The 27,344-nt window shown below is 57.7% G+C and overlaps 2 protein-coding genes across 4 annotated transcripts in view; both read left to right on the forward strand.

Moving 5' to 3' along the window:
* Positions 1–1,394: 1,394 nt before the first annotated feature.
* On the forward strand, positions 1,395–9,530 carry LOC111145564 (cytochrome c oxidase assembly protein COX19). Of its 2 annotated transcripts, XM_022500499.1 has the most exons (3): positions 1,406–1,488; positions 1,897–2,012; positions 6,626–9,530. In XM_022500499.1, the coding sequence occupies exons 1-3, from the start codon at positions 1,407–1,409 to the stop codon at positions 6,704–6,706; spliced, it is 279 nt and encodes a 92-aa protein (XP_022356207.1). In that variant the 5' UTR covers position 1,406; the 3' UTR covers positions 6,707–9,530. The 2 variants fall into 2 exon arrangements, with proteins under 2 accessions (XP_022356206.1, XP_022356207.1); XM_022500498.1 differs by lacking the exon at positions 6,626–9,530 and having other exon boundaries at positions 1,395–1,488; positions 1,897–2,528.
* A 14,541-nt stretch (positions 9,531–24,071) lies between these two features.
* The window catches only part of LOC111145563 (ArfGAP with dual PH domains 1), a 49,012-nt gene continuing 45,739 nt past the window's right edge, over positions 24,072–27,344 (forward strand). For both annotated transcript variants that reach the window (XM_022500496.1, XM_022500497.1), the window contains exon 1: positions 24,072–24,233. In XM_022500496.1, the coding sequence (XP_022356204.1) occupies positions 24,152–24,233 (82 nt within the window). In that variant the 5' untranslated portion in view covers positions 24,072–24,151. The remainder of the gene's footprint in view (positions 24,234–27,344) is intronic.

The following is a 27,344-nucleotide window of genomic DNA, read 5'->3' on the forward strand; positions in this document are numbered from 1 at the left end:
AGTGGTGGACACTGCAGAGGGGCAGGCATGCTGGGAGGGAGCTGGAGGCCTTCCGGAGACCTTGAGGAGGGAGCAGGCACTATTCTTCAAGGCCCCTGAGTTATAGAAAGTGCTCCTAGTCCTGACAGTAGAAGGAGGCACATTGCTGGACCATGTCAGGAACTGGGGGTGGGGGGAGGCGGGGAGCTGGTGGGCCCAGCTCTAGGGCCCAGCACGTGGTTGGCATTGGGGTGGCAGGGATGCAGGTTCACAGAGCACAGGTGCGCTGGGAAGGCAGTGATTCTCTTCCTCCGTCCAGATGAAATCCAGAGTCCCAGTTTGGGGACGAGGGGTGGTTGCCCGGGGGACGGGGCTGGGAGGAGGCTCTGCATGGAGAGCTGGGGTCTCCACAGAGCCCTTTTGCTGTTGTTCTTGTTGCTGTGATAATAGTAATAAGTGACCGCCAGAGCCCTAGCTGTTCCTGATGCACTTAGAGTTCCTTATAGGTGGAGCTGCCCCTCTTGCCCCCCACGAATGCATAGCTGAAGACCTAACCCCCATCACCTTAGGTGACCTTTTTTGGAAATAGCGCCCTTGCAGATGTAATTAGTCACGATGAAGTCGTTAGGGTGCGCCCACCCAATCTGGCTGGTGTCCTTGCAAGCAGAGGACATATGGACACAGACACACGGGGTGGGGGGGCGGCCAGCACGGGAGGGTGAAGGTAGAGCCCGGGTGTGCGCAGGCGCTGAAGAACCCTCGGACTGCCGATGACCAGGCACAGCTGGGGCGCAGCCTGCAACGGGGTGTCCCCAGAGTCTTCCGGGAGGAGCCAGCCCCACCACATGTCCGTCTCAGACGTCGGGCCTCCAGAGCCCAGAGCAATCACACTTCTGTTGCTGGAGCTGCCCGGTGTGGGACGCTGTGTCGTGGTGGCCCTCGCTCCTTCCTGCTCAGCAGGTAGGCCCTGCGGACCCCTGGGGATGCAGAGGGGCCGCATAGCCTGCTGGGACCCTGCCAGCGCACCTGCTCTGGGCTTCCTGAGGGCTCAAGCTATGTGTCTTTGAGCTAACTGCGGAGCTTCTCTGGACTTCCGTCTCCTCGTCATAAGATGACGGCTGGCCCCTACCAGTGGGTCTCTGCGAAGGTCCGACGGAAGGAGACTGCCAAGGACTGGGCAAAGCCGCCAGATCAGGGCCTTTCAGAGCCCGGCTGGGGCGGGGCCTCTGGTGCGGGGGCGGAGCCCGGTCTGTAAGGGGTGGGGCCTGCGAGGCAGGGGCGCGGTCTGAGTGGGGGCGGGACACGGGTCCGGGCCTGCCGCCCGCGGCCGCTCTCAGCTCGACTTGCTCCGCTCTCCCGCGGGGCCTGCTCGGCGCTCGGCCCGCAGCCCTGCGTACGGAGCGCGTCGTACTCTGAGGCTCGCCAACATGTCGACGGCGATGAATTTTGGGTCCAAGAGCTTCCAGCCGCGGCCCCCGGACAAGGGCAGCTTCCCTCTAGATCACTTCGGTGAGCGGCGGGCGCGGCGGGCCGCGAGTCCTGAGTGTCCGGTGGCGCCGCGCGGGCCCGCGGCGCAGGTGGGGAAACCGAGCCCCGCGCGGGCGGGACGGGCCGGCGCCAAGTGGCTGGCGGGAGCGGGGCGTGGGGCGGACCCTCCGCGTCCGGGCCCGCACTGCTGAGCGCCTCCGGTTTGGGGCCGGCGTCCGGGTTCGCGGGGTGCGTCCGTGGAGGCCGGCGCGCCGAGAGCGGGTGACACACTGTGTTGTCGACACCCACGTTTTCCTGTGGAACGTTCCAGACACGCCCCGAGGGAGAAACAGCCCCGCGGGAGCTCCCGGTGGCCGCCTCCCGGCGTGTCCCGCGCGTGGCCTGACAGTTTTGCTTGAAGAGGAGATGCTGTTTTCCTTCTCGTTCCAGGTGAATGCAGAAGCTTCAAAGAGAAGTTCATGAAGTGTCTCCGCGACAATAAATTCGAAAACGCTTTGTGCAGAAGGGAGTCAAAAGCCTATTTAGAGTGCAGAATGGAGAGGCAAGTACCCGGTGACATGTGTGACTTCTGGAAGCTTCCTCCGCTCCTGGAGCGTTTCTTTCCTGGCAGCTCATCGCAGCAGGGCTCATTGAGGCTCAGGTCTTTCTCAACCGTAGAACTGCTTGTCCCTGGGATTGAGGCCCGCCAGATTAAATGGTCCCACAAGTTGTGCAGCAGCCCTGGGTACATTTCCGTGAGTGACAGCGTCATACCTGACTGCATTCCTCAGAGTATTTTCTTTCCAGATTTGGGAGCTGCTGACCTGTCGTTAAGGTTTCAGAACCGTCTGTCATGAAAATGCTGACCGAGCCAAAAGATTTGAAGGTTGTGGATACATAGTTTTTTCTTTCACATTCTCAGATCATAAAAATGTTGTTCGGTGTAGTCTCAGCTGTGCTTGAAATGTGAGAGGGGAGACAATAGGCCATTTCAGAAATGATGAAAGATGAAGGATTTGTTCTGTCTTGACCAGAATTCACCAGAGCTCACTTTTAAATAAAACAAAGGTTTGTAACTATGATCTGTTAAGATTTTATTTAAGAACTGTTATAGTCCTTAGTGGGGAAAGGCAGGTAACATATATAGTGGGATTGGGAACTTTTATTTATGATTTTTAAGCCCTTCGTTAGCTCATTAAGGGATCCAGTTTTCACTCGGCTTTGTGTGAAGATAGGTTGACATAAACCAATCCAGTTGGAGCCCCATTTCCACTTTCCCATAACAAACTCAGACATTGCTCTCAGGGCAAAATCTCTTGTGTTTCTCAGGCCCACAGGTGTGTGGAGGGCTCTCTGTAGACACGTAAGGCCCTCGCTCTGTCTCTGGAGTCGTTCAGGCTCACAAGGGCTTAGATTTGACAGCAGATCCCCCTGAGTCCAGTTGTCACCATCTTTAAGTAGTACAATCCCGGGATCATGTGTTCACATTACTGTCTTTTAAATTAACACATCTTTTAAAGATGGGAACTAAGTAAATATTTTCTTGGAGCTACCACATTTGGAGACAGTCTGAAGTTGGTGTCTGTCAGCGTGAGGGTGTGAGCAGGTCATCTGCCCCTCTGAGGCTTGCATTAATCATCCCTGTGCGGGCCCGAGGACCCAGCACACACAGGTTGCTGCCCCTGCTGGGAGCTGTTTTGGAGTTGGGCTGCTTGGGTTCCCAGAGAAGCTCCTGGCTTACCAGGTGAAGGACCAGCAGAAGGGCCCTGTCTTTTCTCCACATTTGACCCAGGGAGTGAGCTGCCTGCTCTCCGTGTGTCCATGCCTTGCTCAACACAGCTGGAGACTGGCCTCCCCTGAGGCCTGCTGAGGTTGTTGGGGACGGAGGGAGGCAGCTGGCTACTCTGTGGGTTCCATTATTTCAGGTGGCTTCCCCAGCTGGTCAGGCAACGTTAAGATAAATGTAAAGGGTGCATGTGTGTTTCTGACTTGGTCAATGATTCCGGCCTAAAACTTTCGGATTTTTTTTTTTTTTTTTTTTTTAAGATTTTATTTATTTGACACAGAGACAGAGATCACAAGTAGGCAGAGAGGCAGATGGAGAGAGAGAGAGGGATGCGGGCTCCCTGCTCGGGAGGGAGCCCGATGCGGGGCTCGATCCCAGGACCCTGAGACCATGACCTGAGCCGAAGGCAGAGGCTTAAACACCTGAGCCACCCAGGCGCTTCTTGGATGGTTTTTAATGAAAATCTATGGCCACCCAGATTCAGTATTGAGATTTTGCACATTTGCTTCTCTTGCATTTTACAAACCTCTTTTTTTCCTTTTCCTTTTTTCTTTTTAAAGATTTTATTTATTATTTGACAGAGAGAGAGAGAGATCACAAGTAGGCAGAGAGGCAGGCAGAAAGAGAGGGGGAGAAGCAGGCTCCCCGCTGAGCAGGGAGCCTGATGTGGGGCTCGATCCCAGGACCCTGAGACCATGACCCAAGCCGAAGGCAGAGGCTTAACCCACTGAGCCACCCAGGCACCCCTTTCCCCTTTTGTGCTGAAATCCCAGACGTGTCTTACCTGTTCTTGTCTCTCTATGCATCTTTGTAAAAAAACTGCACCACAACAAGTTTTTAAAGCTGCCTCTTGGGACGCCTGGGCGGCTCGGGGGTTAAGTGGCTGTCTTTGGGTCAGGTCATGATCCCAGGGTCCTGGGATTGAGTCCCACATCAGGCTCCTTGCTCAGCGGGGAGCCTGCTTCTCCCTCTTTCTGCCTCTGTCTCTCTCTCTCTGACAAATAGATAAATAAATCTTTAAAAAAAAATAAATAAGTAAAGTTGTCTCTTGAGGCCTTGGCCCATTGTAGCCAGATGTGGAAGTATGTGCGCTATTGTAGCTGCAGGCCACATTTTCTCACGGGAAGAACTGGCTGGGGTTACCAACAGCAAATACACATATTATCTGTGATCTCAAGGCTCTAATTATTTCAGTTTGATTCCTTGCCGTGGGGTGGGCCTCTGGGATCCTGCAGCCGCTTCCCAGAGTGCAGGTTGGTGTGAAGGCCAGGCCTCCCCAGAAATCCGGCTGCCCTAAATCATGCGCTTAATGCTGCCTCAGTCTCTAAAGGATTGGACTGGAAGTGGGATGTTTTCTTCAGTCTCTTCCCTTATGCTAAAAGGAGGCATTGAAGTCGTCCTTTGGGATTTAGAACTTGCTAAATGTTCTATTTGTTGTTTTTAAGGACTTTTCCAAGGAGCTGGATTTTGTGAATATTTAGATTTGTAGAAAGAATATCTTGAACTGTGTCTTACTTGGTTTCTGTTTTTTTCTTCCTGATTACTTCTTTGCGCTGCTAAACTCGCAGGTCCTTACTGTCCCAACGGCATGTCGGGAGGAGCACCACTCGCCCCCGTGTGCCACCAGCCCACCTCACCTTCTGTAGCAGGTAGTTAGACATGGGTGTCGCCAGGCTCGGTCAGGGCATGGACAGGCTGCATTCCTTCTGGAGGCTCCGGGGCAGAGTTCCCAGTGGCCATGCTCCTTGGCTCATAGCCCTCTGCCCTCTCGAAGCCGGCATGGGGTATCTCTGACACTTCCTCGCTTCCTGTCTGTCTGTCATTTTAAGGGTTCACGTGATGAGGTTGAGTCCTGGGTCACCTCACTTCAGAATCAGCCAGTTAGCGATGGTACTTCCACCTGTGGCCCGAACTCCCCTCTGCTGTGGAGGGTGACATGGGCTCCAGCAATAAGGGTGTCATCTGGGGGGTCGTTGCTCTGCTGATCACAGTGTGAGAGACCTCAGTTTTAAGAACTGTTGGCCAGATGTCCTCTTTTGATAAGATGTGGTGAAAGTTTATCATTGTTTTCCTCATTTGGGTTTAAGGAGTGGCACGTGCGTTCCATGCTATAGATTTACTGTGCTCTAGATTAAATTCTACGGACTGAGGTTTGCAGTTCTGGGGACATTTTCCTGAGGGATAAGTGACACTCCTTGTGAAGTTTGGCTAGAGATCATCTCTCTGCAAGGCATTGTGTTTCTGCAGAAGCGTGGCAGTGCCCAGCATGCTGGCTGAGCACGAGGCTGGGTGCACAGGCTCTGCGGTGGGGGCCGGGACACACTGTGTGAAGTGATGATGGGCTTTGTGCTGGCTGAGCCCGGCGGTTCCTGTGGGAACATGCTGCTGCCCCCTCTCCACCCCCGGCAGGCAGGACAGATGCCTTTGAGAGTTGGGGTCGACCCACCACCCCTGACCCCCAAAACAAAACAGAATGAAAACCAGGCCTCCCTTTCCCTGGAGCATGGGTGGCGGGAAGCCAGACGTGGGGAGACTACTGAGTTCAGCAGGGGCTCTGTGCTGGGCATCTCCATCTTCATGGCCCTGACTTCTGTGGACGTGGTGGGAGGCTAGCACATGGCTGGTCATAGGGAGGGGGTGGGAGCGGGACACGGCTGCTGGCCAGCTATGGGGCCATGCAGGACCTGGGGCAGGAGCGAGAGGATGGCAGAGCCCATGCACCACGCATCTGGGTGTTCCTGAGCTATGAGTAAAGCTAACACATGGTGACCATGGGCAGCGCAGTTCTCCTTACATGCAGACTCTTTTCGATAAATGCAGTAGAGTCCTGGAAATATGTTTCTTTGTGTTTTTCTTATTAGCGCTTTTGTTTTCTCTGGGTTACATCTTGCTAGGATATACTTAGGTTATAGCTAAGGTTTCTGGTCAGCGGTAGACTGTCGGTCCTTAAGCTTTTGGGGATTCAGGAGTTATGGATGGATCCTTGACCGCACGGGTGGTTGGTGCCCCTCACTCCTGCATTGTCCAAGGTCTGTTGTACCAGATAAAGGCCTGTCCGCACCTTGTCCAAGGTGTCTTCACAGGGACCTGGAGGTCAGGCGTCTGCTCCTACTGTGCCCTCGGGGAGCCTCACGGTGGTCTGCCCGCTTCCACTGGGTCCTGGCTGCGCCCTGTGCGTGGGGAGCTCTGTGCACTGGTTGCCAGCGGCTGTCCCTCTGGGGTCCAGAGGCACAGGCGTCAATCAGCCTGGAGGAGGAGGGCGCAGACGGTGACCCAGATGCAGCGGTGTCCCTGGCTGCAGGCAGCCCCCCAGACACCAGTTGGGCGGGATGGGAATGAAAGCGCAGGCCCGCGCAGACAGTGTTCTTCGTTTTCTTCCCTTCTCGTAGGCAGCTGATGGCACAGGAGCCCCTGGAAAAGCTGGGATATGGAGATTTGACTGATGGAAAACCAGAGGCAAAAACTAACTCGTGATGGAAAAAGACGACCAGCTGCCCGGCCTTCTGGGATGGAGTGCGTTGTGTGACCTTGTCAGCTGACAGCTTAGGGTCAGGTCCTGTGATGGAGAGGTTCCAGAATGCCCTCCTTGACAGAAAGAGCTCATCCCGATGTTTCCCAGGTTGTTTTGAAAACTTACTATTACTTTTAGATCTCATTTTTCCCCAAGAGTGTTAAGTTTTATCTTTACATAGCGTGTGGCGGAGTTCCTAAGGAGACCCGTGGCAGGTGGGAGGTAGGAGTGCGGAGTTGTGCCCACCTGGCAAGGGGACACGTGGCCTGGGGGACACGGTGACTCCACAGTGCTGGCGTGCTGAGTGCTCGCAGCTTCAGCCTCCACGGAGATACAGGTGCTGTCAGAAACCACTCCTAAGCAGAAACGGTTTCCTTGTGCTTCTGGGCACCAGTTCACTTCCTGTTTTCCTAAACAAAATATGAACTTGGGAAGGAGAGCGCGTCTGGCCTTTGACATATTTGACCTAGTGATGTTTCCGGTCGTGCCTGAACACCAAGTACCTTTTAACCAAAGGCTCATTTTATGACCTGTACAGATTGTGTTTATAAAACTAGTAACAGTGACCCGTGTATTGTAACTGAGAAACAAAGTGTTGGGACACTCGTAGCTCGCCTCATGCATGTGGTCTCCAGCGTCTCCCTCTGAAAGCACACCCGCATGGTCCTGCGGCGTCACCTTCACCAGGGCTACCCCCAGAATTGCCTGCAGTCACTTAAACTTCACGTGTGCCCTAACCCAGCCAGGGTTTCCAGGCGGCTTTGCTGCATGGCCAGGGTTCCAATGCCCGTGCAGAATGCTGCGTGTGTGTGTGGGTCTGGGCCCAGCGCTGACCTCCCTGGCTCCTGGCCAGCCAGCTTTGGTCCCAGTGTGGCTAATGGAAGATGGTGGAGACATCCCCTCTAGGACAGTGACCCCGGGAGGGACCGCCAGCCATGACCCATGCCTGGGCTCCCGAAAGTCCCCACTGCCTGCTCCTCAGCCATGGGTGGTAGAGGTGTGGCCATGTCCCAGTCTCTGCCTTCAGGTCCCTCTGATTTCAGCCCATCCGCGGTGGGTGCCTCTTGGCTTAGACCCTCCCTGGAGTAAGTCCCTCCCGCGCTTGGTGCCGTTGCCATGGTGCTGACTCCGCCCCGTGTACCTGTGAGTGGTTAGCTCCTCCTGCTCCCATCTGCTGTTTGTCACCATCGGGTATTTGGGCTCTGTCTTACGCCGTCATCATGCTACAACTTTTTCATGTTAGCGTCCAGTTGCTAAGGTGTCTTGGCTTTTAACGCCAAACTGAGCCATGAAACTAGTTTGTGTTTGCCAGCCGTCTAGAATTACATATGCACAAGGTCGTTTATGTGGTATTGTTTATAATTACGGAATGCTGAAGTGACCCAGATGCCCACATGTACGAGCTTTTGGTGAACCGTGGCTCTTGTGGGGGGCTGTGCAGGGAGTCTGAACTGACATGGGCTGGCCTCCTTCCACAGGCACGCTGTATATAAGAAAGGCAGGCTCTAGAAGCATCTGTAGTGACGTTAACAAGGAAGACAGGAAGCTAGAAGTATCTGCACATTTGTGCAAACACAAAATTGAGGAAGGACAGAGCAGACGCTAAGGAGGATGGTGGCCGGCGTGTCATGAAGCCCTGACTCTGAGCCAAATTCCTGTTCTCCGTGCTCAGAGATGACACGGCTGTGGGGCACCCAGCATCAGCTGTGGTGGGTGGGAACAACAAGACTATTCTGTTGTCTGGCCCGTTCTGAAAGCCAATGTTCTAGGACTAGAGAACTAGGGAGCATGGAGAGCCGGGGTCTCAGGAGTCCCTGTTGTGTCACAGATAAGGTGGCTGCACAGAGAGACATACTTTAATGTGTGCGTGCATCTGTGTGCACCTGCCAGCCCTGAGTGCCCGGGGGCCTGGAGTCGTGACCCCTGCAGCAGGTGCTCACCCTTGCCCTGTCCTGGGCTGGAGCGCTACTCCTGATGGCTGGAAGCAGGCTCCCAGAGGGACAGCTGGTGCCCGGGCCAGAGTGGGAAATCCAACCTGAGCCTTAACCATTTGTGGCAGAAAGCAAGGAATTGCTGGAAATAGGATGGGGGCTTGCTGGAAGAATATAGGCTCCCCCCGCAGGGAGCTACATCCGGGTCAGTTGGAGCAACAGAATATTGTATTGGGTTATAGTCTTCAGAATCAGTGACTCTGCACAAGTCCATGCTGATATAAATCACTAATGGGGTTAAGCTGTGGGCAGGGGAGGGACAGTGGGCGGTGGTCTGCCCAGCACAGAAGCGCAGGTTGGGGACAGAAGTCACAGCACAGTGGCAGGGGTAGAGACGAGAACCGGCTGGGAGCTCGGAGTCGGGCCGAGTGTGGTGTGCAACCTGGGGCCTGTCCTGGGGCCTCCCCTCAGGGTGTGGTAGAGATGGCAGTGCACACTCGGTGGCCTACCCACGGCTAGTGTCCCCCTCTGATGCCCTCCTTGGTGTTCCTACTTCACTCCAGTGAGCAGATGCCAGACTACACACATTCTGTAGAGTGAAGACCGGTGCTCTTCATGGGTATCAGGGTCCAGAGAAAGGAGGGCTCCGGGGAGATGGAGGGACTGCCACACAGGTCTGGGGCCGGGAAGGGCAGTGGCGGGCAGCTGCTGGGGCGTGGCAGTCTGCAGCCCGGTTACCAGAGTGCTGGGATTCTTCTATGATTATGTTACGGTGGCATTTGGGGAAGCTGGATATGAACTCTCCTGTTTTTGCAAATTTTTGGAAATCTAAAATTATTTGCATTAAACTGTGTGGTTGAACTTTGTGCGTGTGTGGTTGAGTAAATTCTCGTTGTGAGGTGTATCCCGTGGACTTCGAGGCAGGTGATGTGACGAATGGTTTCAGCAAGTGGGGGAGGAAGCGTGGGAGGAGAGGTCCAAAAGCAGCCCCAGTTGTGCAGACAGCTGAGCTCTTTACAAAGGGGCAGTGGCTTCCCAGTGCAACCTTTGATGCAACCACATGGCACGTAAGGCGCAGACGTCCTTCCTGTTCATGCCCAAGCGCCTGCTCCTTCGGCCCTGCTCCCGTAAAGCGCCCGCACATAGTGGTATTCAGCGGCCCAGAGACACCTTCCAGTGTCTCAGAGAACACTTTCCAAGTGTTCTCACGCTGGAGATAGGCCAGAGAACCTGGGCCCCCCTCAGAGGAGCCCCTTAGTCCGCCTCCCTCCAGCCCCTGGGGGGTGGGGTGCGCTCTGGGTGCAGCGCCAGGATTTCCTCCGCCCAGCTATCCCACCGTCAAGAGCAAGACGGCTTCTCCTCTCCGTGAAGCGTCCTGTGCTCACTTAGGTCACCTCAGAGCCGGTGGCGTAAACAGTACAGATTTACGATCTTATGTCATAAACAGGCCCATGAGACTGCGTTTCTGCGGGGGCTCTGGCCGGAGTCGTCTTCCTTGTCTTTCCAGCTTCTAGAGTCACTCCCCGTTCTTGGGCCCAGGGCCCATCCTCCAGGACATCGTCCTCTCTGTCCTGACCTGTCCCTCCCATCTTGTCCCTGACTCTGATGCTCTGCCTCCTCACCAGAACCCTCCTGATGACTCTGCCTACCCAGATAATCCGGGGTCACCTGCCAGCCCAACATCCTTACCCTGATCACCCCCTGGCAAGTCCGATTCACGGGGTCAGCCAGGGACACTGATGTGGACTCCGCCAACCACACTAGCCGTGGTGTGAGGGGGACACAGAAGCATCGGGCCTGGATGGGGCTCGGGTCCGAGCTCTGGATCGGGAGCAGCTCCCGCGTGCCCGTGCCCAGAAGATGTGCTGTCATACGGCTGTGGGGCTTTGCCTCGTGAACCGCAGCAACCTGCCACAGATCGAATTTTCTCAGGGCTGGGTTTAAAGGCCATATTCTTCTGAAATCTTTGGCAGATGACGGAGAACGGGTATGTGCTTGGTAAACAGCATTCGGTTGGAGCCAGCCACTGCAAGTAGTACGTGATCCCATTCCTGCCACGTGTTCCTCTCTAGACAGTTGGTGATGTTATAGATATGAGAGCAGTGTCTGGGATCCAGGGCAGTAATATGCGTGCGGTTGACAGAGTCGTCTGTATCATTTTTATAGAAACAAATTGTTAGTTTAAGAACTCACTGTGTGTGGTTATTTTGTATCACCTGTAAGTCACTGTGACTGTGATTTTACATTGTCCATAAGTATCTTGGTTGGTTTTTCCTGGTGGAACCTCACCGGTTTTGTGACTGCATGCAGTTCTGCAAAGCACTGAGGGCGGCCGGGGGCCGGGGCCGGGAGCTGCTCACAGTGGCTTTGCAGAGGCTCTGTGAGGGAGGGGTGTGGCAGCCTGCTTGGGTCTCCCCTTTGGAGGCCGGGACCCTCAGGCCTTTCAGAACGAGGGCTACTCTCTGTGCTGCTCGCTTCACGCCAGTCTTACTGGGAAAGAATGAGCTGTCTGTGCCTGTCATTCCAGCCACCGGCTGTTTGGATTCAGTCTTTCAGCGAGATTATTTATGGGCAAGAAAGCAGAGATTTTATTATCGCAAGAGACATCAAAGAACTTTCTATCAGGCCATAGAAATGACTGTGTGGACATGAGTAAAATTACCAGCCTCCAGTCTGCAGGAATGGAATCAGATTCACAGCGGCCTATGCGCAGAGGCTGAGCAGGTCATGGTTGGTGCCTGGCTGGCCATCCATCTGGCCTTGTCTAGAACCCAGCAGCAGCTCCGTCTGCAGAGAGGCCATGCAGATTCAGATGCGGCCCAGGCCAGAGACAGACTGGAGGAATAGGATCACAGCCTGGGCCTCCGGCCTCCTGGCTTTGACTGCTCGTCACCAGGGGCATCCAGTCCCGGGGTGGGCTGGGGGCCGGGAGCCGTGCCCATCCACTTCTCGGGAGCCCCGCTGGATTGGCTCGGGCCCTTACACACTCACTTCGTGTGGAGCCTTCCCTCCTCCTCCTGGTGGACTCCCCTGATTCTTCCAGGCCAGGCCTGTGTCCCCTCCGAGAGCAGCCCACAGGGAGGGGTTGGGAGGCACCTGTCGACATGGGAGCAGTTGGGTGTGTGGACACAGCCCGAGGCCACACCAGCAAGGCTGAGGGTGTCTGCGAGACCAGGAGAAACCAGGAGAATGACATATCTCTGAAATAGTGCTCGTGCGTGCTTGTTATCTCTTTTTTTAAAGATACTATTTATTTGAGAAAAGAGGGAGCACGAGCTGGGGGGAGGGGCACAGGGAGAAGCAGGCTCCCCGCTGAGCAGGGAGCTTCATGTGGGGCTGGATCCCAGGACCCCAGGATCGTGACCTGAGCGAAAGGCAGACACTTAACAACGGAGCCACCCAGGCGCCCAGTTTCTTTTTTTTAGACTTTTTATTGGGATATAATTCACATGCCATAAATTCACTTTTGAAAGAGTACAGTTCACAGAGTTGTGCAAACATCTCTAGATTTTTAAGTAAACTCCACCTCCAGCGTGGGGCTTGAACTCACGACCCTGAGATCAAGAGTTGCATGCTCCACTGATTGAGCCAGGCAGGCGCCCCATTGTCTGCTCGGTTTCTAATCATTTTCCTTTTTTCTTCTTCAACTCAGAAGGTAGCCAACAGAATCTCCGGAAAGCTGTGGATTTACCGCTGAGCCCTGGACGGGAGGGGGTGCAGGGGTGAGAGCCTCGTTTGCGAGGCTGCCCCCCAATTCTGGGCTGTCTCAGGGTTTGGCCGGCCTCTTCCCCACATTCCGATGAAATCCCAGAGTTGTATGACCGTTTCAAAGCCTTTGCACACATTCTGCACCCTCTTTGCTTGGGGGTGGGGTGGGCCTCTGTCCCCTCCCCTGAGTTTGGGGTTGGAGGCCACTGAGCTCTGAGGAACCCCAAGTGAGTCCCCTTGGGGACCCCACATCGAGAGGGTGGGGGGCAAGAGGAGGGACGCATGCCTGCAGCCCCCACCCCCCGCTATAGCTGCACCTGGAGTCCTGGGCGGACAGAGGGTATCTCGACCACAGCACCCACAGCCACGCGCCCACAGCCTAGCCAGCCTAGGTCACTGGAGGGGAAGGAGGTGGGAGAGGAAGTTACCTGGGCGCACAGGGAGTGCGAGGCAGGGGATGCGCCTGCAGAGCTGACCCTGGCACCCTAGCCACTGTGTTCCTGCAGGGTGGGCTTCCCTGGCCATGACAGGGGAGAGCAGGAGCTCCCAGGCCTGGACTCTGCTGCATTACTGGTGTAGGTTTTAGCTGTTGTTCTGCTGAACAGCAGAGGAGAGCCCTGCCTAGGGGACACTCAGCTTCTCTGAACCCCAAGGTGCAAGTGGAAACGATTCTCTTGGGCGCTGGGGGTAGAGCAAGACCTAGGGATGGAAGTGGAAACTGTAGGTGTGGGATCCAGGAGGTTCGTGGTGGGCAGGTAGTGTTGGAAGGACAACAGGTCCTGGACAGGTGTGGGGGCTGGGCTGGGGGACACCCCCAGGGGAGCATCTTTTTTCCAGGCATGTCCTGGAGCTGAGGGACGGACTTTTCTGAAGGTGCTAGCCTGGTTTCCACTTTGGGGCTTTTAGGGTTGGTCTGTGGGGTCCAGTGGCTATGCCCCCCCCCCTTTATTACAAAAGCCCAGTAATTTGGGGCATGGGTGAGGGCCAACCACTCTGAGGAAGCCAACTCTCCCTTCCCATTGACTTGCAGGGTCAGTGGCACCTCGGTGACTGAATGTGGTGGCATGGCGGCCCCTGCTGGACAGTGCTGGCACCGCAGTGCTTGAGGAGGGTCCTCTAGAGGGGACTCTGCCAGGTTCCCCAGCAACTGCAGATAGGACCAGGGCTGGGTATCCCTCAGGCCCCAGGTCTTCCTGACCTGGTGGCCAGGCTGGGGGCTTGGGGGCTTAGAAATAAGGGAGGCTTCAGCTGCCACCACCGCCCCGTGCCAACTTCCCCGTTCATGTCAGGGCAGCACAGAGCTGGTGCGTGCTGTGGGCCTGGCACCACAGGGAGTCAGTGATGGGTGGCAAGGGGTTCACTGCCTGCACCCACAAACTGTGCCTAAGGGTAGAGGCTACAAGGGGTAGAAATGGGATCTGGGGGCGGCTCCCAAGAGAAGATGCCACTGGAGACAAGAGGGTCACTATGAACAAGGGGCCTCCTGGCCCCTGGGACCGAGTGCTTAGATGTGGGTGTCTGCCCAGGGCTGTGGGGTGTCAAAGTATGCAGCCTTGTGGCCCCTGCTCCTCCAGGCTCCTCTCTCTCTCTCTCTCTCTCCCACCACTGTGCCAGTTAGCCTTTTCTGGGCTGCAGGCCACCCCAGACTTAGCTTCAAACTGCAGCATTATATGGGACTGGTTGCCCCATTTGAGGGTACTCACTGCATGGGCATGGCCGGGACTCGAGCTGTGAGGCCTCAGCTCGGGACATGAGGGAGGTCATCAGGGATGGGCAGGGGCATCACCATCTCTCTGAGCTCTCTCCACATGGTCTCTGCAGTGGGGTGGCTGGGGGCCAGGCTTCGTACCTGGCAGCTCAGGCTCCCAAGGAGAGACAGAGGGATCCGGGTAGAAAGAGAGAGCAACACAGAGTGTGTACCAAGTGGAAGTCACATCCTTTTATGATCCAGCCTAAGAAGTCTGCAGCCGTCCTTCACTGGTTGAAGCAATCACAACCCCCACTGAGATTTTTTAAATATTTTATTTATTGGGGCACCTGGGTGACTCAGTGGGTTAAGCCTCTGCCTTCAGCTCAGGTCATGATCCCAGGGTCCTGGGATCAAGCCCCACATGGGGCTCTCTGCTCAGCAGGGAGCCTGCTTCCCTTCTCTTTCTGCCTATTTGTGATCTGTCAAATAAATAAATCTTTAAAAAATATTTATTTAGAGAGGGAGGGGGAGAAAGAGTGAGCACCTGAGGGAGGAGCAGAGGGAGAAGGAGGGGGAAAGAATCTCAAGCAGACTCCATGCTGAGCATGGAGCCTGGCATGGGGGTCCATCTTACAGCCCTGAGGTCATGACCTGAGCCCAGACGAAGAGTTGGAAGCTCACCTGACTGAGCCACCCAGGTGCCTCAACCCCCACTGAGATTTAAGGTGAGAATATAGATCCCACATCTCAGTGGAAAGTGGGAGCAATGTCAGTCACATTATAGATGATCCTGTAGGAGGGAAGACATGGATGGATGACAGAAGGATGGATAGATGTTGGATGAATAGATAGATGGGTGGATGAATGGGTAGGCAGATAGATGATAAATGATGGATGGATAGATAATGGATGGATAGGTGGATGGGTGGATGGATAGAGGATAGATGGATGGACAAATAGATGATGGGTGGATAGATGATGGGTAGATGATGGATAGATACAGATGCATGGGTGGATAGATAGATGATGAATGGATAGATGATAGATGGATGGATGGGTAGATTTGAAGGAATGGGTGGGTAGATGAAAGACAGATGATTACTGGGTAGATGGATAGATGGGTAAGTGATAGGAGTTAGAAGGGTGGGTGGATAGATGGATGGATAGATGAATGGATGGGGAGAGGATAGATGGATGGATAAATAGATGATGGATGGGTAGATGATTGGTTATGGGTAAATAGGTAATGGAAAAGTAGATGATGGATAGGTGGGTGAGTGGATACATGATAGATTGATGATGGGTAGATAGATGATGGATGGATAGGTGGATGAATAGATGGGTGGATAGATGATGGATGGGTGGATGGATGGGTGGATGATGGATGGATGGATGGGTGGATGGATGGGTTGATTGATAATGGATAGGTGGGTGGATGAATGGATAGAGGGTAGATGGATAGAAGGTAGATGGATGGATAAATAATGGATAGGTGGGTGGATGGATGGGTAGATAAATAATGGATAGACAATGGAAAGATGGATGATAGATGATGGATGGATAATGTATGGGTAGGTGGATGGATGGGTAGATGGATAGATGAATAGATGGATGGGTGGATGGATGGATAGTATATAGATGATGGATGGATAGATAATGGGAGGGTGGGTGAATGGATGGGTAGATAGATGGATAGATGAATAGGTGAGTGGATGGCAGATAGATAGTGGATGGATAGGTAGATGATAGACTGAAAATGGATGATGGATGGATGATAGGTAATGGTTGGATAGGTGGGTGGATGGATGAATAGATGATAGATGGATGATAGATACAGTGTACAGATGGGTGGATGGGTAGATGGAAGAATGGATGGATGGATGGGGGATAGGCGAGGGACCTCCCTTGAGAAATGCAAGCCCTGTCTCAAATGCCTGGTCCCTTTGCACCTGTCTGAGGCCTGTCATGATGTATTGGTTCATAGACTGTTCATGGCAGATGGGCTCAGTGTGTGGCACTGATAAACTGTGACGTACTTTCACACCTTCCTTCCTGTGCTTCATGAGGCTGCAAGGCTTCTTGACCACCTTGTCTGGAGTGTGTGGGGGTCCCTTGTGCTCGACCCTGTCCTTAGGCCTGTGATCTGGTCCTGGAGAGAAGCCTTTAAGGTGCGTGACCCCGTGCCTCCCACCTCAGTCTCCCCATCCTCTAGGGGGTGTGATGTTAACCTTGTGTGGGGCTGCTGAGGGGTGGGAGGCAGGACCCCTTCATTCAGCCCACTCAGCACAGGGGCCATGATGTCAGACACAAAAAACATGGAGAGCCGTTCTGTTCTCACTGGAACACAAGGGAAAACCCCTTCATGTCTGAGAGCTATAGATAGGTGTCACATAAGTAGAATCATACATGTGTCCTTTTGTGACCGGTTTATTTCACCGAGTATCGAGTATCGAGTGTTTTTTTAAGCATCTATTTATTTATTTAGAGAGGGTGCACGAGCCAGGAGAGGGGCAGAGGGAAAGGGAGAGAGACAATTATCAAGGAGACCCTGTGCTCAGCGTGGAGCCTGAAGTGGGGCCCGATCCCACGACCCCAAGGTCATAACCTGAACTGAAACCAGGGGTCAGACACTCAACTGACCGAGCCTCCCAGGCACCCTGAGGATCACCTTTCAGGGCTCACCAGGCTGTGGTGTGTGTTGGTGCCTTGCTTCTCTGTGGCTCAGGGCTGCTCTGCTGTGTGGGCAGACCACAGTGTGTTTCCCACTGCTCGTGTGAGCGACACTGGGGCTGCGCCCACCTTTGGCTGCTGTGAACAACGTGAACATCCACATACAAGTTACTGTGTCAGTGTGTTTGCATTTCAGTGGGGTCTGTACCTGATGGGGCACTTTCCAGGTCACTTGGGAACACTGTGTTGAGCTGCTGGAGGACCCAGCAGAATGTTCACACAGCGGCTGTTTGTTTTCCATCCCCCATCCCCAGAGGATGAGGGTTCGAGGCCCCACAACCCCGCCGCTCTTTTTCCTGGTACCGAGCTGCAGCTGTCCTCGCGCGTACGTGTGTGCATGTGCACGCATGCATGTGAAATGTGTGCATGTACGTGCACGTGTGCATGTGCACGTGTGCGTGTGCATGTGTGTTTCAGGGGGAGTCAGACGGTAGTGGTTCAATTTGCAGCTCTCTGAGTGCTGGTGGTACCGACCGTCTCCCGTGCACCCTGGCCCTTGTAGTCTTCCTTTGAGAAATGTCTGCTCAGATCCCTTTCTTGTGGCTTTGCTGGGTCACTTGCCTGGTTTATTATTGACTTGTAAGCGTTCTCTCTAAGTGGATTTGTGGAGTTCTTTTCCATCATTTTGCACGGGAACTTAAGATGCACTGCTGAGCCTTGTTGCTGGAGGGGGATAGCGTCCGGGAATGTGAGCAAGCCCTGTGGCCTCTAGTGGGTCTCACCCTTCTCCCCACACTGCGTGCTGGAATGGCTGCATGAGGCCACCAGCCCCAGAGGTCCTTGCACGCTGGGCCTGCCCTGGCCCTGTGGGGATGGCTGCCAGAGAGGCCTTGGACGCGGCACGGGGCCCACACCCTCGCCAGCCCTCGCCTGGCCGGAGAGCCTTCCGCCCCTCTGCCCCTTCCTTATGCCATTGCTCTTTGGAAGACCAAGCAAAACCTGTCTTCAGATGCCCCAACGCTGGCGAAGCAAACCACAGCTCCCACCCCCACATCATCTGTGGGGCTCCCCTGGGAACTCCCAGCTTCCAAAGGGGTTTCTGGGCCAGTGCCACTCCCGACAGGGACGTGGAGAGCATCAGTGGCCGGGACCTGCTCCCCCAGCCTTGCGGGGCTGTGACCACCACACCTCTGGCTGTAGGGCAGCAGGGCGCCCCGCATCTCAGCCCTTCTCCTGCGAGGAAGTTCCAAGCTGCTCAGGTCATCTCTCTTCTGGTTTTTCTGTGTTTTTCTGGGTAAGGAAACCAGTGAGCCTTTCTCCTGAGGGTGGAGCCACAGGAGTTGCTTGGGGCAAGGCCTGCTTCAGAACGGGAACTGTCCCTAGCCACACCAGGAAGCTGTTCCTCGTGGTCAGGCATGTGGCTGTGTACATTCAGTGGCCTGCTCGCAGCCTCTGCCCTTGGGGGCTGGCTCACTGGGCATCATGCATAAGTCCCTGGGCCTCCCCATCCTGGGGGTTCTACTGGGGGCTTTCCCCACAGCTGACCCTCGGGCCCACCGCCGAAGCAGGGGTCCCCCGGGGGTCTGGCATGGAGCAGGCCCATGGAGGACAGAGGGCATGTGGCCGCCATGCCTGGCGAGGGCCAGAGGAGGGTGTAAGGCCCCGGGAGGGTTCCCAGCCTGGTCCTGGTTCCTGCTCTGCTCACAGCTCGCCCAGTGCCAGTCTGGGAGCTGCTGGCTGCCCAGCCTCTGAGCTCTGAGGTGCTGTGTCTGCAGGGGGGCAGAGGCTGGGGTCTGCCCCCCCCATCATGCCAGGGTCAGGGCTAAGAGGGCCTATACCTGCAGGGCCTGTGCCAGGTGTGCCAGGTGGGTGCTAGCACGGGGTGGACATGTCTGTGCTGGCAGCTGGGGGTCCCTGTCTCCTCCCCTGCTGGCTGGCCGGCCTCTCCAAACTGCTGAGGGCTGTGCATGGAGCAGGTGCTTGATAAATAGCTTTGAAGGTCTGAGGCTGCCACCTGGTCCTGGAGAAGGAAGGGCCCAGGTGCCCAGAAAGATGGTGCCATGTCAACCAAAGACCACATGCACTTGCCCAGCTCCTCCTGTGTGCCTGGGGCCAGGTGGGGCCAGAGATGGCCGGGATTGGCCTACACGCCGGCCACCTCCCTCAGCCTGGGTGTGTCCCCTCCCCTGTCCTGGGCAGGAGTGCCAACCCCACCTGCTTTACAGAATTTCCTCCAGAATCCAGAGACAGCAGGTGTCTGGGCAGAAGAAGGGTTAGCAGACACAGGCGGCTGGTGGCCAGCACCCCTTGGGGCTTCTGGTGTCCAAGGAAAGGGGCCACTTCTTTGCGGACAGCAGATACTGGAAGCACCCAGGTCTCTTGCTGCTTCCTTGTCTGAGCTTGTCCTCTCCACCTGCTGTCTGCTCCGCAGCTTCCCCACTGTCCTGCCTCACTCACCCCTTTCCTGAGAGCTCTCCCCTGCCTTCTGCATGGCCCTCCCTGTGCCCGGGTCACCTGGTCCCCTTTCCCCAGCTCAGCCCCTCCGGGGGGCCCGCCAGCTGCAGCCTCCCCGCACTCCAGGGGCCCCAGTCCCTGTCTCCAGCCCTCTGCTTCTGTGCCCATGATCCCCCAAGTGGACCCCTCCCTGATGGTCCATGAGCTTTGGTGGTGCCACCATCCCCAGGGCCTCCCATGGAGCTACAGAGTCCTGAGTCCACCTTTCCCCATGTGCATATCCTCCACACCCAGATGAGCACAGCTGTCTCCCTGGGGTCCTCGGTCTCAGGCCTGCCTTTCCCAGACTCCTTCCCATGGATCCCCAAGGGCAGACATATAGTCGCTCTCCTTACTCCCCACACCTTCAGGACAGGGGTCAGCCCCCCCCGAACTGTGTCAGGACCCTTGGGTCTGGCCTTGAGACCCTCCAGTACTTCCCCTACGGCCCCAAGCCCCCATGCTCGTCGGCCTGAAATGCCTTCCTGTAGCTGGCTCAGACTCACCCTGGGAAGCCCTGCCGACCTCTGTCCACCAATACTGGCTGGCCTTCCCTGCCCCCTCCAGCTAACACAGGTGATGGCTGATCTCTTTCTCCTCTTTGGAGGCAGGGCCTGCCCTATGGGGGCTCCTAGCCAGGCTGGAGCAGACAATTCCTGCTGCCCCTGGCCCTTCTCGAGGCCTACCCTTACCCATCAGCCTCTGGAGGGAGGACAAAGAGGTGGGACCAAGAGGGGGTCCCACAGGAAGGGACAACCCCGGGCCAGTGTTTTAGGTGGGAAGCTGGGGGCCCCAAGGAGGCTGTATGGAGGGAGCATCCTGGATTTCTTTTGGCTTCAAGGGGAAGAAAATGTGCCCAGACTGGGCCTGGGGTCTCTAAAGCTATTGGACCCCCAGCCCCTTTGTTCTTATCTCACCCCAAGTTAGATTGGTCCAGACAGCCTGGACCCTCCCCACTGTTGGCAGGAGGCGGAGGGAGGGAAGAGAGGCCAGGGGTCCCCACGTAGTGGGCAGCCGAGGGAGCCCACGTACCCACAAGCCAGCTGTCAGTTTCCTAACTTTGTTGTACAAAAGCAGCTGAGAAAACCAACGTCAAACTGTGTTCCTTTGCTTGTGAGGCTTTGAACTGCAGACCTTTGTTTCCTCCCAGTCCCAGGTCAATCGCAGGTGCCTCCTGGAGGCGCAGAGGGCGGGGCTGGTCCAGGCCCGGGTCCCCAAGCCCCCTGTGGTTCCTTGGCTGCAGACACATTTCTCCCCACCCCTTCCTCCATCACATGGTATTCTCCCCGCATGTTTGTTTGTGTCCAAATACCCCTTTTATAAGGACACAGTCATGGAGCAGGGCCCACCCCATGACCTTGACTTGACTTGCTCCTTTGCAAAGATCCTGTCCCCAGAGAAGGCCACATTCATCCTCCCAGGGATAGGGGTTGGGAGGCAATTCAACCCCAGCATAAGCCAGCAAACACAGTAGTGCACCGTGGAGACACTTTCGGCCCTGGGTAGGGAGCACTGCCCTCCAGGACCCTTCATTTCAGGGTCACTGCCCCCTGGGCACCTCGGGGGGCCCTCCTGGCCTCTCTGGCCTCTGTACCCAGCCCTCCCTTTAGCCCCAGAGCAAACCTTACTGGCTGCCTGGAGGTGCCTTGGCCAGATGCCCCGCTCTCAAAGCGTCCCTGTGCCCCCTTCGCCTCCGGGAGCCTTTGGTTCTCTGTCCTGTCTCCCTGGCTGGGCCACAGGGTTTCTGTCCAGTGCCCACGGACAAGGCCAGCTCTCCACTGCAAGTCTCGATGACAAGGCCTGAGTTGGGAGCCCAGAGCATCCCGTCAGCTTCCCAGCCCACCTCACTCTTCTGAGCTGCAAGCCAGCAAGGACCAGGCTCCCTCTGCTTCCAGCCGCCTCAGCAGCATCCTGTCTGGGACTGGAAACATGGGAGATGCTGGACAGAGACCAGGTGCCATTCTGCTGGGAAGCCAGTCGCATCCAGAGGGCTTGCTGGGAGATCCCCGGTGTTCATATTGGTGCCTGCTTTGGAGATCTTAGAAATCCAGTTGGTAGAGTGAAAACACCTAGTTTATAGAAAGAAATTGGTTGAGAGGTGGTTTTCTTTTGTATTCTTGTCAAGGGGGTGTTAGAACATGACATGCTCTGGGCCTGATCATCTCAAAATGCTGGGCTGGGAGCTCTGGGTTCCATGGACAAAGTCCTGACACTGGTTTGGGGTCTCTTTCCTCATCCGGGAGTTTCTGCCTGGATGGTTGGGGAGGGCTTCAAGGAGGAGGTGGCAACAACCTGTGTTATCAGCGGGGCAGGGAGCCTGGCAGTGCCCCCATCATCGACCTTTGGAAAATGGCTTCTCTGTCAGGCTGAGGGCAGGGTTCATCCCCTCCATGAGGCCCAGGGCTGGCCTTGATTCCCGGAAGCCTCTGTTCACTCCCTCCTTCCCTGGGAGAACCGGCCCCTGCTAGTGCCAAGGCGCTGCCCTACTGGCTTGGGGCCAAGGCCCTGGTCTCACCTTGCCGGCCGACTAGCTGTGCTGTGGGCACGGGAGCAGACAGACCCGGCCCACCAGGAGCTCAGCGTCTGCTTTGTGTGGCTCAGTGCTCCTGGGCAGGCGGGCACCAAGTCTCGCTGGGCCCCCCTCCCAGGCCCAGAAGATGATTGAGTAACTGGGATTCAGGGGCTTTTGTCTCAGCCTTGCAAGACCAGGGACAGCTGGCAGAGGGAGCAGGGGTTGTGGGCAGGTGGGCAGGGGCAGTCAGGGCGCCCATGCTGACCCCGTGTCTCCAAACGCCGGCCCCAGTCTGGTTCTGGCCCAGCCCAGGCTGTGTTGTCACCGTCTGGATCCTGTGGGTGCGACCCCCTTGCCGGGAAGCCCAGGACAGGGGCTGTAGCTCTGGCTCTTGCCTCCTTTGGGGACTCTGGTTTCATATCCTGACTTCTCTTTTCTCACCCCCTGCCCCGCCCCCCCCCGGGATGTCATCACCTCCTCAGTAAGAAGGGAAGACAGAGAAGAAGGGAAGACAGAGATGGCAGAGGACCCACCCTGGGCAGGCTGTGGCCGTCTGCTCATGTGATTCCCTCCTGCAGGAAGCCAGGTCCACACCTGCTCTTCCCCGAGACCTCTCTGCGGCCCCTCTGTGGGTCCATGCTCCTCTCTGCCCTCTCTGGGCAGCCTTCCCAGTGTGCGTCTCTTTTTCTGGTCCCGCGTTTACCCCAGTCCTGACATGTGGAACCCATGTGTGGCTTTGGGCCACTGATTGGATTGCTCCGTACCTCAGTTTCCCCATAAATGGGAGTTAAATGAGAAAGTCCATTGAGGGGTTTAACCTGATGCCTAGTTAACTAGTTAGTAGCTGTAACTTGTCATGAACATCTTTGTTCAGCAACGTTCTCCTCACGTATGCTGGGTGGCAGGCTCCGAGCCTGGCACAGGGGCCCAGAGGAGAAAACGCCGTCTGTCTTTGCTCAGGAGGCTCCATTCTGATGGCAGAGAGAGACGTGTGGCCAGCTGAGCACAGCGCACCACAGCCCCGCTGACTTAGCAGGGCGGAGCAGCGTGCCCCATTCTGCCGGCCAGATGGACGAGGCCCGGAAGCTCTGTGTCCCCCGAGGTGACCGCGGCCCGGGAAGCAGGCACCTGGCGGATCAAGGCTGGTGTGGCCCCACCGTGGGCAACTGGCAGGGTCTGCTGCCAACGGCAGTGCCTTTCTCCGTGTCCCGGAGGGGCTCCTTTGTGATGGGAATCCACTCTAACACTCATGAGATACTGGCGGTGGGCGGGGGGGGGGGGGGGGGGGGGGGGCTGTGACCCTGACGCACTGAAAACACCCTAAATGCTCCTCTGCCCGCGGCCGGGTGCACACGTCGCAGGTCAGCTGAGTGGAACGCAGTCACTGAAAGAGAAGGAGGTCTGTATGTATGGACTTGGAAGATAAGCAAGGTCTTATTAAGTGAAAAAAAAAAAAAAAAAACACCCAAAAACCCAGTGGCAGGTCAGAAGGATTGGGGACTCCCCTGGTGTTACCACAGGCTGAGGACCATTCTGGAAGGAGGCAGAGGGATGGTTCACAGAGCTTGGCTCGGAATTGCCTGGGATGGGGATAGAGAGAAGCTGTAATCCTTTAATGGGATGCTTATTTCAATCGTGTGGATCATTGGATCCATAATTTAAGAAGATGGGAAGAATTCGGGAAAGTGCAGAGGCAGGCAGAGGAAGGGACACCCATTACCTGTCCCCTCTGTCTCTCCCCTCTCTCTCACTCCTGGGTCCCTGCCTCCTGACATGGTGGGGCTTTATTCCTGGCATGGAGACCCCCACTGTGGTGTCCCTCCTGTGGCCGCTGGGGCCTGCTGGCCATCTCCTCCCTGGGGCAGGGATGGTGTGAGCGGGCACCCCTTCCCTCAGCCCGTGGGCCTACGGGGCCGGACCGGCACACAGTAGGTGTCCAGGTGCTGCTCCCCACCTCCAGGAGCTCACGGAGGAGCCCACCTGGGCCTGCTCAGGCCCCCCACTGGTGGAGCTGGTGGCGCTGTGCTCAGATGGGGGTGGGCAGCGGGGAGCCCGTCGGGCTGGTCCCGAGGCGCGCGGGCTGGGGGACGGGTTGGGCGCGGAAGGAGGCCGCCCGCCCGCCCGCGCCGCTGGGGGCCGCCCGCGGGCCGTGCCGGCCAGAACGCGCGGTGCGCCCCGGGCCCCGCGCCGGCACACGCTCAGCGGCCGCGGCGGAGACACCAGCGGCGGCGGCGGCGGCGGCGGAGCCGGGCCCGGCGGCAGGAATGCGGAACCGGCGCGCGGGCTGAGGCCGCCCAGGATGGCGCAGGGCCGCGGGCGGCGGGCAGCCTGCGTGGGGCCCTAGCGCGGCAGGGCGGACGCTCCGGGCCCCTGCCCGGCATCTCGGGCGGGCGGCGTCGCGGCCATGGCCAAGGAGCGGCGGAGGGCCGTGCTGGAGCTGCTGCAGCGGCCGGGGAACACGAGATGCGCCGACTGCGGCGCCCCGGGTAGGTGCGGCCGGGCGGGTTCCTCCGGGGTCGCGGCTGGTCCGCGTGGGTGCGGGGCCGGGCTGGCCGAGGGGCCGGGGGGATGCTGAGCGGGGCGGGTGCACCCCTGTGAGGCGCTGGCCGGGGTGGGTGCGGGGCCAGGATGGGTGCGGCCCGGGGTGGGTGCCGGCCTGGATGCCCGCCCTGAGGACTAGAAGGAGAGCTGTGGCGCCTGCGTGGCCGGGGGCGCGGGCCTGGGGTGCACCTGCATGGAGCCGGACGTCGCCTCCCAGCGGCCCCGGGGCCTGCGGCTGTGTTGCCTCCCCTCCCCCCTTCCCCCCCACCCCGCGTGTCTCGCTGTCACCCGCGGACCGCCTCCGCGTTGCGAAACCTCGGCTCCGCAGAGAAAGAGGAAATCGCCCCGGTTGGGTGTCTGCAGAGAGAGAAAGGCCCCCCGGCTTATGTGTGTGGGTGTGGGTGTGGGGGTCCACCTGGCTCCCCACCACCTGGAGGTGACGTCATGGCCCCCCACCTGGGGCCACCCTTTTGCACATGCCCTGAGCAGAGGACTGGGGGAGGACGGCCTGTGGGTGAGGGCTCTCCTGTCCCCACCCTGGCAACTGGCTGCTCTGGGCAGGTGGCCAGTTCAGGTGGGGCACCAGGGCCGTCCTGCCTGTAACAGGCTCTCCGTCCACCTGCGCCATCCTCCCATCAGGCATCTCTTGGACTTTGCTCCTGGGTGGCCCTGCTCTGGGGTGATTTCCAAGGTGCCAAAGGCCTGAGGAGCTTCCTCTCCCTTCCTGGGGCGATTTGTCCTGGGATTGACAGGAAAAGGACAGGTTGTGCTTCCAGGCTGACAGAACCCTGCTTGTGAGCCGTCAGCAGCAGCCCCTGGTCCTTGTGAGGGGGAGGTTGGAGAAGGAACAGCCCCTAGGGCTGCACCTGCTCCCGCTGCCTCCAGGAGGAGGGCAGCCCTGCTCAGGGGCTGTTCCCCCCAGGCATTCAGGGGGACACTGCACACCCCACTGGGGGCTCCCAGCTCAGACTCCTCAGAACACACCTAGCTTACGTCCCCCAGGGGCAGGGGCTGCATTTGTCCTGAGACAGCAATTGGAGACACGCAGCCTCTGGGCACTCCAGAAGGGACCCAGTGGCCCACGCTCCTCTATTGCCTACCCACTGGGCTGGGGGTGGTCTTTGGCAGCCCCGGGTCCTGGGAATCCGCTGGTCAGCTGCGGTGTTGCCAAGAGAGGCTACACCAGGAGCTTGAGTGTCCCGGAGCCGCCGACAGTCTTCTCTGGAAGCCAGGCAGGCTGCAGTGGCCTCTCCCCCAGCCTCCTGAGCCGGGGAGCTGCAGGGCCCACCCTGATGGTGCCAGGGGCGGGGGGACAGCGTTGGCACCACCGTTGTGCTCTGCTCCTTCCAGCTGGCTGGCTTGGCTCACTCTCTCCCTGCCTCCCTCCTCCAGACCTGAACTTGCACTTGCTCCGGAAAAAGGGATGCACCAGGGAGAGGTCACCGGCATGTTGAGCTCTCAGCCTGTGGCGGGGTGGTGGGGGAGGCGGGGGGTCACGGGCCAGAGAGCTGGCCCTCTCACTCTCCTTCTGAGTTACACTGCTCAGGAGCTGCGCCTTTGGAGCTAGAGCCTCCCTCCAGTGACCTTGGGGGGTGGGGGGTTCCAGCCTGGCAGGTGGGACAGGGGGCTTCCTGGCCTCTTGGGCCCTGCAGGGACCCCACCCCTCACAGCGAGCACTGCCATGCCCAGCCCACCCACTCAGCCAGAGGGTGCTGCTCCAAGGCAGGCACGCTGGGCTCTGGAGCGGACTGTTCTTACAAGTCCAGCTTTCCCTGGCATTGGGCCCAGCCTCTGGTTTTGTAGAATCGGCCCATGACACCAGTGTCTTGCTCTATCTGTCTGGAAGCCCTGTGGAGCAGGCAAGATGCTGGCGATTGCCCCCATTTCACAGCTGGGGAAACTGAGGCCTCGGAAACCTGAGCCACCTTGGGGGACGTGGGGCTTCAAAGGCAGAGCAGGTGTCTTGGTGTTATAGCTCTTCCCCCCTTCTTGGCCTCCCCTCTGCTCCAGGGGTGTTGGGGGTGAGGTTTGCTGCCCTTCGCCCTCCCTTGTGACCCCCATGGAATGCACGCCCACAGTCTCCGCTGCTTGGATAAAGCCGCCTGGTCTGTCCAGGTTCTGTGCCTGCCGCGACCCAGACGGGTGGCTAGGGGCCATTCTGTGGTGACCCGGACTGGCTCAGGGCTGCCCTGCCTCACCATAGCCAGTCAGGAGCCGGGCATTGCTGGGGGCAGGGGCACAGGGACCCTGGACTGTGGGCCAGAAGGCCAGGCCTGGGCCACCTATAAGCACCAGGCCTGGAGGGGTTTGCAGGAGATTTGGGCAGGCCTGGCCAGCTGGCTCTGTGAGGGCTTCCAGGAGGGAGGCAGCCTTGGGGTTAGGAGTGTCCCCACAGCCCTCACAGGACCTGCTCCTGTAGTGGGCTGCCCCTTCCTTTGAGCATGGGACCCAGGTAGCAGCCTCCCAGAGAAGTGGCTTTCATGACAGGCCTGGGGGACTGGGTGTGTATGGGTCCCTTCCTCTGCAAGGCCTGGGTTGGGTCTCCATCTTGGGGGTCGAGAGGGGCAGCTCGGCACGTCGTCCCCCAAGCTGCCTACCTCGTCAGGACAAATGACAGTGTTTCCCTTGAGCCTCAGGTCCAATGTTCCCGGAGGACTTGGGAGCTCTCACATCTTCAGTTGGGTTTGGGTGTGGGTGATAACCTTGTGGTCCTTTGATGCATGTCACCTGGGCATGAGTCACGTGGAAGCACCAGGTAAAGCCAATCTGGGAGCACCTGGGCCTCTGACACACGGGCGGCTGGGTGAGGAGGTGCCGGTTTCTGCCAAGACGGACAGTTTGGGATGGCTGCGTGGAGGCTAGGCTGCTCCCAGCACGTTTCTGGAACCAGGCCCCGGGGGTCTGACTCTGGCCTGGGGGGCCCGTCCTGGCAGCTAAGCCACAACCTGAGTACGTGCCCTCACAGCCCCGCGGGTGACCTCAGAGCGGAAGCGGCTTGCTCAGCCCTGGAAGGCTTCATGGCGGACGGGACCTTTCGGAACTTGCTGTAAGCCAGG

The sequence above is a fragment of the Enhydra lutris genome, unplaced genomic scaffold (genome assembly GCF_002288905.1).
Source record: "Enhydra lutris kenyoni isolate GAN:26980312 unplaced genomic scaffold, ASM228890v2 scaffoldscaffold13, whole genome shotgun sequence".
Classification (NCBI taxonomy): Eukaryota; Metazoa; Chordata; class Mammalia; order Carnivora; family Mustelidae; genus Enhydra; species Enhydra lutris.